General features: G+C 44.4%; 1 protein-coding gene across 1 annotated transcript; it reads left to right on the top strand.

The window, feature by feature from the left end:
- The first annotated feature begins 5,973 nt into the window (after positions 1 to 5,973).
- On the top strand, positions 5,974 to 16,136 carry LOC113936732 (zinc finger protein 416-like). The gene is given in 4 exon segments (XM_027620310.2): positions 5,974 to 6,097; positions 8,488 to 8,569; positions 13,125 to 13,406; positions 13,409 to 16,136. Coding segments are annotated over 4 exon segments (1,746 nt in total). The 5' UTR covers positions 5,974 to 6,028; the 3' UTR covers positions 14,722 to 16,136.

Genomic DNA, 16,136 nt, shown 5'->3' with positions numbered 1-16,136 from the left:
GAGATGAGGAAAGACACTGTATCATACTTAAAGGGTCTATCCAACAAGAAGATCTAACAGTTTTCAATATCTATGCCCCTAACATGGAAGTAGCCAATTAATAAAAAATCAAAGAAACACATCAACAGTAATACAGTTATTGTAGGGGACTTTAACACCCCCTCACTGAAATGGACAGATCATCTAAGATCAACAAGGAAGTAAAGGCTTAAATGACACACTGGACCAGTTGGACTTCACAGATATATTCAGAACATTCCATCCCAAAGCAACAGAACACACATTCTTCTCTAGTGCACATGGAACATTCTCCAGAATAGATCACATCCTGGGTCACAAATCAGGTCTCAATTGGTACCAAAAGATTGGGATCATTCCCTGCATATTTTTGGACCACAATGCTTTGAAACTAGAACTCAATCACAAGAGGAAAATCGGAAAGAACTCAAATACATGGAAGCTAAAGAGCATCCTACTAAAGAATGAATGGGTCAACCAGGAAACTAAAGAAGAATTAAAAAAATTCATGGAAACAAATGAAAATGAAAACAACTGTTCAAAATCTTTGGGATAAAGCAAAGGCAGTCCTAAGAGGAAAGTATATGTCAATACAAGCCTTTCTCAAGAAACAGGAAAGGTCTCAAATACACAACCTAACCCTACACCTAAAGAAGATGGAGAAAGAACAGCAAATAAAGCCTAAACCCAGCAGGAGAAGAGAAATAATAAAGACCAGAGCAGAAACCAATGAAATAGAAACCAAAAGAACAGCAGAACAGATAAATGAAACTAGGAGTTGGTTCTTTGAAAGAATTAATAAGATTGATAAACCCCTGGCCAGACTTATCAAAAAGAAAAGAGAAAGGACCCAAATAAATAAAATCATGAATGAAAGAGGAGAGATCACAATCAACACCAAAGAAATACAAACAATTATAAGAACATATTATAAGTAACTATATGCTAGCAAATTACACAATCTGGAAGAAATGGATGCATTTCCAGAGAAGTATAAACTACCAAAACTCAAACAGGAAGAAATAGTAAACCTGAACAGAACCATAACCAGTAAGGAAATTGAAGCAGTAATCAAAAATCTCCCAACAAACAAGAGCCTAGGGCCAGATGGCTTCCCAGGGGAATTCTACCAAACATTTAAAGAAAAATTAATACCTATTCTTCGAGTGTTCCAAAAAACAAAAATGGAAGGAAAACTTCCAAACTCATTTTATGAGGCCAGCATTACCTTGATCCCCAAACCAGACAAAGACCCCCATCAAAAAGGAGAATTACAGACCAACATCCTTGATGAACATGGATGCAAAAATTCTCACCAAAATACTAGCCAGTAGGATCCAAAGGATTATTCACCACAACCAAGTGGGATTTGTTCCTGGGCTGCAAGGTTGGTTCAACATCCACAAATCAATCAATGTGATACAATACATTAATAAAAGAAAGAACAAGAACCATATGATTCTCTCAATAGATGCAATAAAAGCATTTGACAAAGTACAGCATCCTTTCTTGATTAAAATTCTTCACAGCATAGGGATAGAGGGTACATACCTCAATATCATAAAAGCCATCTATGAAAAACCTACAGCGAATATCATTCTCAATGGGGAAAAACAGAACTTTCCCCCTAAGGTCAGGAACACGGCAGAGATGTCCACTATCGCCACTGCTGTTCAACATAGTACTAGAAGTCCTAGCCACAGCAATCAGACAACAAAAAGAAATAAAATGCATCTGAATCGGCAAAGAAGTCAAACTCTCACTCTTTGCAGATGATATGATACTGTATGTGGAAAACCCAAAAGACTCCACCCCCAAACTGTTAGAACTCATACAGGAATTCAGTAAAGTGGCAGGATATAAAATCAATGCGCAGAAATCAGTTGCATTTCCACACACCAACAACAAGACAGAAGAAAGAAATTAAGGACTCGATCCCATTTACAATTGCACCAAAAAACCGCAAGATACCTAGGAATAAATCTAACAAAAGAGGCAAAGAATCTGTACTCAGGAAACTATAGAATACTCATGAGGGGCGCCTGGGTGGCTCAGTCGTTAAGCGTCTGCCTTCAGCTCAGGTCATGATCCCAGGGTCCCAGGATCGAGTGCCACATCAGGCTCCCTGCTCAGCGGGAGGCCTGCTTCTCTCTCTCCTACTCCTCCTGCTTGTGTTCCTGCTCTCACGCTCTCTCTCTCTCTCTCTGTCAAATTAATAAATAAAATCTTAAAAAAAATAGAATACTCATGAAAGAAATTGAGGAAGACACAAAGAAATGGGAAAACGTTCCATGCTCATGGATTAGAAGAACAAATATTGTGAAAATGTGTATGCTACCTAGAGCAATCTACACATTTAAGGCAATCCCTAGCAAAATACCATCAACTTTTTTCAGAGAAATGGAACAAATAATCCTAAAATTTGTATGGTACCAGGAAAGACCCCAAATAGCAAAGGGATATTGAAAAATAAAAGCAAAGCTGGTGGCATCATAATTCCGGACTTCAATCTCTATTACAAGGCTGTCATCATCAAGAAAGTACGGTATTGGCACAAAAACACACACATAGATCAATGGAGCAGAATAGAGAACCCAGAAATGGACCCTCAACTCTACGGTTAACTAATCTTTGACAAAGCAGGAAAGAATATCCAATGGAAAAAAGTCTCTTCAACAAATGGTGTTGGGAAAATTGGACAGCCACATGCAGAAGAATGAAACTGGACCATTTCCTCACACCACACACAAAAATAGAATCAAAATGGATGAAAGACCTAAATGTGAGACAGGAATCCATCAAAATCCTTGAGGAGAACACAGGCAGCAACCTCTTCGACCTCAGCTGCAGCAACTTCTTCCTAGAAACATTGCCAAAGGCAAGGGAAGCCAGGGCAAAAATGAACTATTGGGCCTTCATCAAGATAAAAAGCATTTGCACAGCAAAGGAAACAGTCAACAAAACCAAAAGACAACCAACAGAATGGGAGAAGATATTTGCAAATGATATATCAGATAAAGGGCTAGTATCCAAAATCTATAAAGAACTTATCAAACTCAACACCCAAAGAACAAAAAATCCAATCAAGAAGTGGGCAGAAGACATGAACAGACATTTTTCCAAAGAAGACATCCTAATAGCCAACAGACACATGAAAGAGTGCTCAACATCACTCGGCATCAGGGAAATCCAAATCAAAACCTCAATGAGATACACCTCACACCCGTCAGAATGGCTAAAATTAACAAGTCAGGAAACGACAGATGTTGGTGAGGATGTGGAGAAAGGGGAACCCTCCCACACTGTTGGTGGGAATGCAAGCTGATGCAGCCACTCTGGAAAACAGTATGGAGGTTCCTCAAAAAGTTGAAAATAGAGCTACCCTACGACCCAGCAATTGCACTACTGGGTCTTTACCCCAAAGATACAAATGTAGTGATCCTAAGGGGCACATGCACCCCAATGTTTATAGCATCAATGTCCACAATAGCCAAACTATGGAAAGAGCCTAGATATCAAGCAACAGATGAATGAATAAAGAAGATGTGGTGTATATATATATATATATATATATATATATATATATATATACACAATGGAATATTATGCAGCCATGAAAAAAAAAATGAAATCTTGCCATTTGCAATGACATGGATGGAACTAGAGGGTATTACGCTAAGTGAAATAAGTCAATCAGAGAAAGACAATTATCATATGATCTCACTGATATGTAGAATTTGAATAACAAGGCAGAGGATCATAGGGGAAGGGAGGGAAAAATGAAACAAGAAGAAACCAGAGAGGGAGACAAACCATAAGAGCCTCTTAATCTCAGGAAACAAACTGAGGGTTGTTGGAGTGGAGGGGGGTGGGAGGGAGGGGTGGCTGGGTGATGGACATTGGGAAGGGTATGTACTATGGTGAGCACTGTGAACTGTGTAAGACTGATGAATCACAGACCTGTACCCCTGAAACAAATAATACATTTTATGTTAATAAAAAAATAAATAAAAATATGCATGCATAATCATTCTGTGGATTTCCATGTAGTCAGAGCTCAGGGCTGAGGAGGCTGGAATTCCTATGTACGCCTGATAGAAAATGGGATATGGGCACTGAAGAAGCCTCAGAAATCTGCGAGAAGTCACCAGGGTGTCTGGAAGAAAACTAACCTGTGCAGGTGCTGGGTGAGACTTCACAAGGCTGGACGAAGAACTACTCCTGGGGCTGGGAACCCGCTCCAGGTTGCACAGGCCACACAGGAAGGGTAATATCAGAACCCTGCAGGAAACAAAAGCAGCAATGACTCCCCCTGTTGCTTGCACTCAGGCTGTCACCCCATCCTACTACCCCATAAGTGTTTCTCACCCTTTGAATTAGCAAGTATTTTTCAATTTTCTGTTTCAAAAGAATTCACCATTGGGTTGCTTTTTTGGACACCCCTGCAGGAAGACGCACCCGCACTGAAGGCCCTTGTCTGGAGCCAAGGGGCGGGGGGGCGGGATGTCCCAGCTGGAGTCTTCCTTCAGTGGACTCGGACTCAGGGGCAGGTGGGTCTTGGATGCACCACGGGCCCACGGGTAGGCTCTGCACGGGGCTCTCAAGGTTCACTGGCTAATTCTTTCCCTCCTCAAACAGACACACTTCAAGCCAGCAGGCCAGGTGATCTGAGGCCGAATCTGACAGGGGACAGGGTGGGCTGGGCACAGTGGGGGTGGCACTTCAGACCCATCCGGGCCAGTGGGCCCCAGGGAAGCTCAGTGGAGGGCAGGGGAGCGCGGGGGCCAAGGCACATACCTAGAGGGCGTGGGCACCTCCCCTGGGGGCCTCGGAGTCTCCGTCCCAGGCCCCTGAGTCTGAGTTCCCCTTCTTACCTAAGGGGCCGAACATGACTTTCACACGTGACCTCCAGGAGGCGCCCGCCCGGGGAGCTGCTCTCACGGTCCCGGGTAGGAGAGCCGGGAGCTGCGCGCGCGCGCAGAGGTTACTGTGTGGGGCTCCTCCCTGCAGGGCTCCCCCGGGGCCCCGGCCTCCAGGCGCCGCGTCTCCACCGCCGGTCCCGGGGGCGAAGGGCCTCACTCTGGCCGCAGACCCGAGCCGCCAGCGACGCGTCCGCGCGGCCCTTGGAGAGCCGAGTTCGCGCCTGTGGCCCCCGAGGCCAAATCGCACCTCTGCGGGCGACCCCAGGAGGCGCACACGAACCCGCCGGCCCTGATCCGGTCAGGTCCTGTGCCCCTGCGGAGCGGCTCCGAGACCCGGGAGGGCGCTTCCCCAGGGAGGCCTCCCACCTCGCCCGCGACCACCCCGCTCAGCTGAGGGGTGCCTCTGTGGGGTTGAGCTTCCGCGAGAGGACCGTCGCCGGGCCCGCTCCCGCACACCTCCTGAGACAATGTCAGTAGCCGCAGAGCAGACGCGGCCTCGGGACTCTGCGAACCTCGTGCCGAGGGCCCCTGGAGGGGAAACCGTGGGAACTACGTTACCAGTAATGCCCGGCGCCGCGTGCCCAGGATGCAGCCAATGAACGCGCAGAAACAGGTCGTTTCCGCTTGTGGACCAGAGCAGCGGGGAGGGACTTCCGGCACCGCGGTCGCGCCAGTCACTTTGACCGCTCTCGCGCGCAGCGGCCATTTGAGTCCTTTAGCAGCGTGAAGGTGCGCCCGGGGTGATGAGAACGAGAAATTGATAGGGGAAGGGTTGTCCCCACTGCACGGCAGCTGGCGTGAGGGTCGACGGCGGTGGTTGACAACTGTGCACGGGTCCCGTCTCTGTCGCCGGCTTCTTATGACCCCCGCTCCGCCCATACAGTCCGATGGCCGGGGCTACGCCCGGGAACCCTGCTCGGGTGAACGCTCGTCCCCCGGGCTCTTCCCGCTCTCCCCCGACCAGATCCTAAAGGCCCGAGGGCGGGGCGCCTGCTCGCGTCCCTGCCGCCCAGGCCCCGGTGTTGGGACAGTGGGGAGATCATGGGTGGCGTCCCCATATCTGAAAGCCAGTGTGATGAAGTGCGAGAATGTTACAGGCAGAGGGACCGGTTCGCTGGGGGTGGTTGATCCAGCGAATGCTCCTGGAGAGTGCCAAGGTGAAGAGTTTTAACTTAATTCTCAGGATGCTGGGAGGCATGGAAGGTTGTGAATAGAAGAGACACAGGATCTGAGTTAGGCTTTTCAGTTTTCTAAAAGTTGCTCAGAGTTAGAACAGACTGGAAAAGGGATGATAACATCGAGGCACAGGGAGGTTGAGCCCTTGTCCAAGGTCACACAGCTCTAAGAGTCAGCCTTGGGGGTCAGCCTTGGGGACCGAGGCTGAGAGATAATGCAGTCATCCCAGGTCACCTGGCTCCAGGGCTCGGCAGGGATGCAGGGAGGCCTGAGCCTATGGAGCCCTGCAATGGTTACATCCCTCTGATGTCCCTCATCTTCCCACAGATTCCCATGACCAGAGAAGCGCTTATGGACTGTAGGAATGTGAGTGAAGGATATTCCAGGCCCTCAACGGTCCTGATCCCAACCTTTGTCTCTGGGATTGTGTCCTGCGACTCTTTGCCTGCCACTCTTCCACTCTTCTTGGTCCAGGAGACCCTGAAGAAACTCCAAGCCCAGGGTCATAAATCCAGGCTGGAAGTTATATGGAGAGGTTCCTATTGCTGGCAACCAATACAGTGAGGTATAAAAGATGGTTCCAGACATAGGTGTCAGAATATGTTCATGCTAGGAGGTGAGGATGAGTTTGTTCAGGGAACTGCAGTTCTCCCTTTTCCTTATCATGAGAGAGAAAGGAGAATTAAAACAGGTGGGAAGGGGTCAGGCGTGGAATGGCTCTGTGAAAAGTTGGTGTCTCTTCTGGAAGTGGTGGGAAACGTAGGTTTGGAACAGAGGGAGGTGATCTGACGCAGGTTTCATCAGGCTCCCTGTGGGTGCAGCCTGGAGAGGGAGAGCAGATACTGTTGGAGTTGGGAGGCGATGGGAAGAACAGGGAAGACGAAACTGCAATACTTCAGGTGAGAGTTGGTGGTTGTACCAGGGTGGTGGCTGTAGACGTGGGAGAGCCAGTTGGGTTCTGGATCATGTTTTTAATTAGGGCCTCCCAGAATTTCAGATTTTGCGAATGAGAGAGAGAAAGGAAGAGAGTTTTAGGGCTCAGCAGCTGGAAGGATGGAAACTCCATTAACCAGGATATTAAAGTTGGTAGTAAGGTTAATTTTCACTGGGGACATCAGTTTTGTTTTTGGCTATCTTAAGACTTGGAGATGTTTCAAAGAAAAATGTGTGGAGAACAATTAGCAGATGGCCACACAGGTCTGGAACTCAGTAGGGAGACATTCAGAAGGTGGTAGACAATAAAGGTATTGGCTGCCCAGCAAGGGGAAGGTAAGAGCCGTGACTGGGTGTCATGCCTGGGCATCTGGGTGGGGTGCTCGGCCTCATAAACATAGCTGAGGGAGAGAAATGGTTTTGGGAAGGTTATGGGAGACAGGGCCATCTGTCAGGTGGCCAAGGCATCCATAGGAAGCATAGACATAAGAGGAATGTGTCACAAGAATAATTGAGACAAGATGACACCGAGGCCCAGACTAGTGTTTATTCATGCTATGGACTTACCAGGAATTTATTGTATCCCTTGGTGTGTCTTAGGTGTTTCAGTTAGGCTGGCAAATTAGCACAGGGGCACAAGTCACCATCTAGGAGCATCACTGGGGCTGGGCTGGAAGACCTCCAGGGCTGGGCTCTGAAGGATGATTTGATGGAGAGGAAGGCAGTAGCTGATGAGGGAACATCAAGTGCACCACAAGTGGAAGAGAGCCCTTGGGTCCTGAGATCTGCAGGTGGTTCTTGGTAGCTGGGATTGAAGCAAGAACTGAGCAGGGAGGCCTTCAAGCAGGTTTTGTCCCCATTGGCAGTGGGGACCATTGGAAGTCTGGGGTAGTACTGGATCCTGTTTGAATTTGCCAAATACCACCTGGATGCCATATATGGGTAACATGTTGGGAGGACAGGGTGATGCTTCTGGGTAGGAGGGTAGAAGTGGCTTACAGAGTGAGACTGAGAGAGAGGTATGGTAGAAATAGTTACATGAAGAGAGAACATGAACTGAAGGACCTAGGGCCATGACACTGATGACATAAGGTGGAAGGGTGAGCCCACATTTGGTTGTGCCTCAGAGGCACAATCTGGGGGACCCCCAATTGCCTGACATGAGGACATATGCCCTAATGCCAGGCTCAGTGTTTAGGTGGCATCTCCCTGCCCACATATCTCTTGTTGTTGTGGGCAGTCACAACGATCGTGATACCTTGAGAAGAGAGCAGGTATCTCTGGCTCCATGGGGGGCACTGGAAGGAGGGTGAGCAGGGGATGTATGTCTGGGTGAAGAAACTTGGAGTCCTAGAAAAGAAACTGATCCAGGAATGGTCTATCCCCATTATGGCAGGGCTGTGTGATCTTTGAGGACGTGGCCATTTACTTTTCACAGGAGTGGGTGCTCCTTGATGAGGCTCAGAGACACCTGTACCATGATGTGATGCTGGAGAACTTTGCACTTATAGCTTCATTGGGTAAGGCCTTCACACTCACCCTAGTGTCCTGGGTTTTGTCTCTCCTCTTTTACTTCACAGGAAGCTCTGCCCTTTCCACAGCTAGACCATGGATTCTGTGCACTTCCCCATTTTCTTGGCGTATGTGTCATCAGGGTAGACCATAGTTGTGTGCGCACTGCACTGAGAAGACCTAAGTCCTGTTGCTCCAAGCATTCGGGAATGGTCTGGGATTCAGGAGTCTTGCAGTCAGCCTAATGCACCTTACCTTGTTTGTCCTCTCCCTGGCAGGATGACTTGTTCGGATCCATGGCACCGGATCCATGTTCCGAGTTCTACATTACTGACTGAGTCAGTGGTTTGAATATTGATGTTGGAGATGGGGTCCTTATGGATGGGACTACAACATTAAGGTTATAGTAATCCACCAGGAGGTACCCTTTAATTTTTCCAGATTCAAGAATAGGCACAATCAGGTTGTAGGATAGAGAAGTAGTGAGGATAATCACCCTTTTATTTATTAGATTTTTTAAAAAGATTTTATTTATTTATTTGACAGAGAGAGACACAGTGAGAGAGGGAACACAAGCAGGGGGAGTGGGAGAGGGAGAAGCTGGCTTCCTGTGGAGCAGGGAGCCTCATGAGGGGCTCGATCTCAGGACCCTGAGATCATGACCTGAGCCGAAGGCAGATGCTTAATGACTGAGCCACCCAGGCACCCCATTTATTAGATTTTATATAACAAGTTTTAATCCTTGGAGGCCCTGTTTTGACTTACATTGGTGATATTAACTATTTTTCCTGGGGCGGAGGTGGGGGACTGTGGAATTCTATTTTATTAGCCCAATCTGTGTCAAAGACCTACATTAATTTTAAGTGCATTATTCTTCATGCTACAGCATCTGTGCCAATATGGGATATTTTGGGGTGTTATGACATTGGGAAATTTAGGCAAGGCTATAGTTCAAATGAGGCATATTTATTTTTCTGTTTTATATCTGAGTATCCAAGTACAGTGTGTAAAAGTAGTGGGATTCCCCAGATATGATTTGAGCCCCAGTAATGATTATGTTTCTGAGGTTTGGGCTTTGGTGCCTTTTAGTAAATGAGGTTTAACCCCTTTATTGAGGAATTATTGACATGTAAAAAGCTGTACATATTTCTCGGATACAATTTGATGGGTTCAGGATAAGTATACACCATGAAACCATTACCACCATAAAAGCCATAAATATATCCATCACTAAGTTTCCTCCTATCCCTTTATTATTATTATCATCATTTGTGTGTATGGTAAGAACACTTAACATAAGATTTACCCTCTTAGCATATTTTAAGTGTACAATAGTCCCCCCTTATCCATGGTTTCTCTTTCCGTGGTTTCAGTTATCCACAGTCCACCGCAGTCTGGAAGTAGATGATCCTCCTTCTGATATATCGTCAGAAGGTCAGTAGTAGCCTCATGCTAAGTCACAATGCCTACATCATTAACCTCACTTCATCTTATCACATAGGCATTTTATCATCTCACATCATTATAAGGTATAGTACAGTAAGAAATTTTGAGATGACATTCACAATACTTTTATTACAGTATATTGTTATAATTGTTCTATTTTATTATTAGCTATTCTTGTTAATCTCTTACTGTGCCTAATTTATAAATTAAACTTTATCATAGGTATGTACACAAAAAAGTAATATTTATAGGGTTCAGTACTATCTGCAGTTTAAGGTATCTGCTAGGGGTCTTGGAATGTATCCCTCATGGATAAGGAAGAACTACTGCACATTACAGTATTGTTAGCCATAGGCTGCTGTATGGTAGGTCTCCAGGACTTATTCATCTCAATAATTGAAATTTTATACCATCACTTTTAACCATCAATTCCCCATTTCCTCTTTACCCTAGCCCCTGCAAAGGCTCCCTTGTCAGGGTTAGTTGATCTTATATTTATGGGTTTATTTCTGTGCTGTCTATTCTGTTCTGTTGGTCTATAATGTTTTGATTACTATAGCTTTGTAATATAATTTGAAATCAGGAGGTGTGATGTTCCCAGCTTTGTTCTTCTTGCTCAAGAATGCCTTGGCTATTCAGGGTCTTTCATGGTTCTGTGTTAATTTTAGGATTGTTTTTCTACTTCTGTGAAAAATGCCCTTGGTATTTGAATCTGTAGATTGTGTTGGGTCATATGGAGACTTTAAGAATATTAATTCTTCCAATCTATGAACAAAGGATATTTTTCCATTTATTTGTATTTTTAATTTCTTTCATCAGTGTTTTATAATTCTCAGTGTATAGACCTTTCACCTCTTTGGTTAAATTTATTCCCAAGCATTTTATTCTTTTTGAAGCTATTGTAAAAGAGATTGTTTCTTCTTTTTTCTTTCACAGTTCATTGTTAGTATATAAAAATGCAGCGATTTTTCTGTGTTGATTTTGTATCCTGCAACTTTACTGAATTCATTTATTCTAACAGGCTTTGGGTGCAGTCTTTGGGTTTTCTGTGTAAAAGATTATGTCATTCACAAATAGAGACAATTTTATTTCTTCTTTTCCCATTTGCATGCTCTGTATTTCTTTTTCTTGCCCAATTACTCTGGCTAGGATTTCCAGTACTATGCTGAATAGAAGTGGCAAGAGGGGTCATCCTTGTCTTGTTCCTGATCTTAGCGAAAAGACTTTCAGCTTTTCACCATTGAGTATGATGTTGGCTGTGAGCCTAGCATATATGACTTTTATCATGTTGAGGTACATTCCTTCTATACCTAATTTGTTGAGAGTTTTTATCATGAAAGCATGTTGAATTTTGTCACATGCTTTTCTCTCTATTGAGGTGATGATATGATTTTTATCCTTCATTTTGTTAATGTGGTATATCACATTTATTGATTTGTGTTTACTGAACCATCTTTGCATTCCAGAGAGAAATCCCAGTTGGATGTGGTGTATTATTTATTTATTTTTTAAAAAAGATTTTATTTATTTGACAGAGAAAGACACAGTGAGAGAGGGAACACAAGCAAGGGGAGTGGGAGAGGGAGAAGCAGGCTTCCCGCCGAGCAGAGAGCCGGATGCGGGGCTCGATCCCAGGACTCTGGGACCATGACCTGAGCCGAAGGCAGATGCTTAACGACTGAGCCACCCAGGCGCCCTGGTGTATGATCCTTTTAATGTACTGTTGAATTTGGTTTACTAGTATTTTGTTGAGGATTTTTGCATCTAGGTTCATCAGGGATATTGACCTATAATTTTCTTGTGTTGTAGTATCTTTACCTGGCTTTGGTCTGAGGGTAATGCTGGCCTTGTAAAATGAATTAAGATGTGTTCCCTCCTCTTCAGTTTTTTGGAAGAGTTTGAGGAGGAATGACATTAAATGTTTCATAGAATTGATCAGTAAAGCCATCAAATCCTATGCTTTTCTTTTGGGGGAAGGTTTTTTTTTTAAGATTTTATTTATTTGGCAGAGAGGGCACAAGCAGAGGGAGAAGCAGGCTCCCGTGGAGCAGGGAGCCTGATGTGGGGCTCAATCCCAGGACCCTGAGATCTGGACCTGAGCCGAAAGCAGACGCTTAACTGACTGAGCCACCCAGGCGCCCTGTTTTTTGTTTTTAAGGGGAAATTTTTGATTACTCACTCAAATGTCCTTACTCATTTTTGGTTTGTTCAGATTTCCTATTTCTTCATGGTTGTATGTTTCTGGGAATTTTTCCTTCTAGGTTATCCAGTTTGTTGATGTACAGAGGTTAACAGTAGTTTCTTATGATCCTTATATTACTGTGGTATCAATTATAATGTCCTCTCTTTCATTTCTAGTTTTGAGTCTTTTTTTCCATAGTCTAAAGGTCTGTCAATTTTATCTTTAAGAAAACAAAACATCTTAGCTTTGATCTTTTCTATTGTTCTTCTAGACTTATTTCCACTTTGACCTTTATTATTTCCATCCTTCTGCTAACATCAGGCTTAGTTCTTTTCTAGTTCCTTAAGATGTGAAGGTAGAATGTTTACTTAGGATCTTTCATTTTTTCTTGATGTCAATATGTATCTGTTATAACCTTCCCTCTTAGAACTGCTTTTGCTGGATCCCATAAATTTTGGTATATTGTTTATTTTCATTTATCTCAAGATATTTTTTGATTTCCCTTTTGATTTCATCTTTGACTCATTGGTTGTTCAAGAGTGTGTTCTTTAATTCCCACTTATTTGTGAATTTTCCAGTTATCCTCCTGTTATTAATTCCTACTTTTCATTGCATTTGGTCAGGAAAGATACTTATATGATTTCAGATTTCTTAAATTTGTTAAGACTTGTTTTGTAGCCTACCATATGATCTATCCTGGTTACTTTCCCCTGCATTCTTGAGTAGAATATGTATTCTGCTGCTGTTCAATGGAATGTTCTGTATATGTCTGTTAGCTCCCTTTGGTCTGTAGTGTTGTTCAGGTCGTTGTCTCCTCTACCATCAAGGTTTTAAAAGATGTGAAAACATCATATTATACAGATAGCTGAAAAAAAAGCATGATGAATACTCTACCACATAGTCAGAATGATTCATCAGTATTTCTCTTTTTTCAGTTTGTTGGCATGGGATGGAGGATGAAGAGGCACCTTTTGAACAGAGCATTTCTGGAGAAGTTTTGTCATGGGTCAGGACTCCAAAGGCAGGTCCATCCACCCAAAAGACTCACCCCTGTGAGAAATGTGTCCCAATCCTGAAAGACATTTTGCACCTGGCTGATCAACCTGGGCAGAAACTATACTTGGATGGAGCATGTGCAAACCTACACCAGCTTCAGAAGCATTACACTGCAGAGCAAAGGGATGTAGAGAGGGCCTCATTTGTTAAGAGCTGCATATTCCTGTGTCAGGGAATCCCTTCACCTGTAGGAAGATTGGAAAGGAGTTCCCAGCCACATGGAGGTTTCTCCAGCACCAGGCCATTTTCAACAGTGAGAAGCCAAACAAAATCACCAAGTGTGGGGAGGCCTTTCATAGTGGAAAAAGTCATTACAAATCACATGATGGGAAAGCCTCCAACCACAAACAAAGTCTTGTTTATCACCCAAGAGTCTCCACTAGAAAAAGGGTTTATGAGACCATCAAATATGGGAAAGCTTTTCGCTGTAAGTACTTACTTGTTCAGCTCGAGAGAGTCCACACTGGAGAAAGGCCTTACAAGTGCAGTGAATGTGGAAAATCTTTTAGGCAAAGAGCCACCCTCATTATACACCAGAGGGTTCACACTGGAGAAAAGCCTTATACGTGTGCTGAATGTGGGAAATCCTTTAGTCAAGGCTCCAACCTTATTGAACACTGCAGAATCCATAGTGGAGAAAGGCCTTATGAGTGTGAGGAATGTGGGAAAGCCTTTGGGTGCAAATCCAATCTCATAAGGCACCAGAGAACTCACACTGGAGAAAAGCCTTATGAGTGCAGTAAATGTGGAAAATTCTTCAGACAAAGCTTCACCCTCATTCAACATCAGATAATTCACACCACAGTAAGGCCTTATGTGTGTGTCCGGTGTAGGAAATCCTTTAGCCAAAGAGCTACTCTCATTAGACACCAGAGAGTTCACACCAGTGAAAGGTTTTATGAGTGTGGGGAATGTGGAAAAGCTTTTGGATCCAAATCCAAACTTAATCAGCACAATAGAAGTCACACTGGAGAAAGGCCTTATGAATGCACTGAATGTGGGATCTCTTTTAGACAAAGCTACAGCCTCGTTGAACACAAGCAAATTCACAGTAGAGCAAGGCCTTTTGAGTGTGGCCAGCGTGGGAAATGCTTTAGCAGAAGAGCTATTTCCACTAAACACCAAAGAATTCACACTGGAGAAAGGCCTTGTAAGTGTGGCGAAAGTGGGAAATCCTTTAGTCGAAGCACCAGCCTTATTCAGCACTGCAGCATTCACACAGGAGCAAGGCCTCATGAGTGTGGCCAGTGTGGAAAATCCTTTAGGCAAAAATCTGTTCTCATTCAACACCAGGTAGTTCACACTGGAGAAGGGCCTTATGAATGCAGCAAATGTGGCAAATCCTTTAGCCAATGCTCCAGCCTCAATCTCCACCGTAAATTTCACACCCTGGAGAGGGCCCGTGAATGCAGGAAATATGGGAAATCCTTCACTGCAACATCTGATGTTGTTTAGCATCAGAAAGTCCACACTTGAAAATAGGCTTAGATTTGAAGAAAACATGGCTGTCTCCTTGTTCACTCTAATGGCACTAAATAGTTTGTGTGAGGGAGCCATGTGCCTGAAGTTAAACCTCATACTTGCAAGCAACTGGAGAGTTGAAATTCCCCATGAGTTGATAGGCACGTGTGAGGTTTACAGCAGCTTCACTGCACATTCCAAACCACCCAGGACTCTTACCAGAGTTAGATCACTGCCAGTTTCTCTAGTAGAAGCCATCCCACTTCCATTACCTTGCACAGTGTTTCATTGGTCACCCCAATGTGCCTAAGGCAAGGCAGATGTTTGTGTTCTCTCCCGTTACCTGGAGGAAATTTTGAGTAGTCTTTGCTCTTACAGTGATTTCCCTTTTCTGATTAAGTAGGAATATGACCCAGTTTGGGCTAAGAATGGGCTCTGCTGGAGGCTTGCAGGGAAGGCTTACCTTCTTCATGGAAATTATTGGTTTCACCTAACACTTGTAGTTGATTTTTCCAGCCTTCAGGTCACCAACCAGTAACGATCTGCCTCATTGCTCTGGTTTGTGCAGCAATAAAGTTCTTATTGTTTAATCTATCTTTAGTCATGGGAGTTGTAGTCACTGTTTTGGGTGGAACACACAAGCACCATTGTGCTTGTGTAGGGGCCCCAGCTTTGTGCAGCTCAGTGTGGACAATACAATGACAGAGAGTAGTTCTCATTCCAGTTTTGGCCTAATTTGCATTGCTGCACAAGACCTAGGAACAAGTTCAGTGCTTCGTGGTCCTAATTTGTGGCCTAGATGCCTCCATCTATCGTGAGACCATAGGACACCCTAAGGAAGGGTCCCTTTTTTTGGCAAGCTCTGGTGCCTTTAGGAATGGCATGAATTTATTCTCTTGCTCCCAGAGGGTGTCACGTGATGCCCAGCGCTATTGAGGGAAAGATTTTCACCAGGTTCTACAAAGGAGCAAAGTGTCCTGATGTTTATAATTCTGAAGACTGGTATCACTCCTCAGACTACAGGAGCCGGTTTCAACCATAATTGGTACTGATATCCTGGATGTGATTAATAGGCAGGGGAGAGGCCTGCAGCAAACTAGATGATATATGCCTCTTCTGAAAGTGCATCCATAAATCTTCCGTTGACTATGGTTGTGAGGAATTAGAGTACTTCTAGAGCTGTATATCTCCTGTAGCTGAAATCACCGTCAGAGCAAATAATCTAAAGATTTTGTGAATTCTCATTGTCTTCCTGGGCTGTTCACCTCAGGGGCCATCCATTGCTCTAAAGAAGGCAGAGAAATGAAGACAGAATGGAGATCATGTTGTCCCAGGATGTGGCTTTTGTGGTCCAGCCAGTGTTCCATTCGTCCCAGACTGGAACAGCTTCCATTGCTCACCAGTTTTTCCTGCACAGATTCAGGGCTGCT

Source organism: Zalophus californianus, chromosome 17 (genome assembly GCF_009762305.2).
Source record: "Zalophus californianus isolate mZalCal1 chromosome 17, mZalCal1.pri.v2, whole genome shotgun sequence".
Lineage (NCBI taxonomy): Eukaryota > Metazoa > Chordata > Mammalia > Carnivora > Otariidae > Zalophus > Zalophus californianus.
Note: the sequence above shows the minus strand (reverse complement) of the source record. Positions and strands in the feature narration are given on the sequence as shown.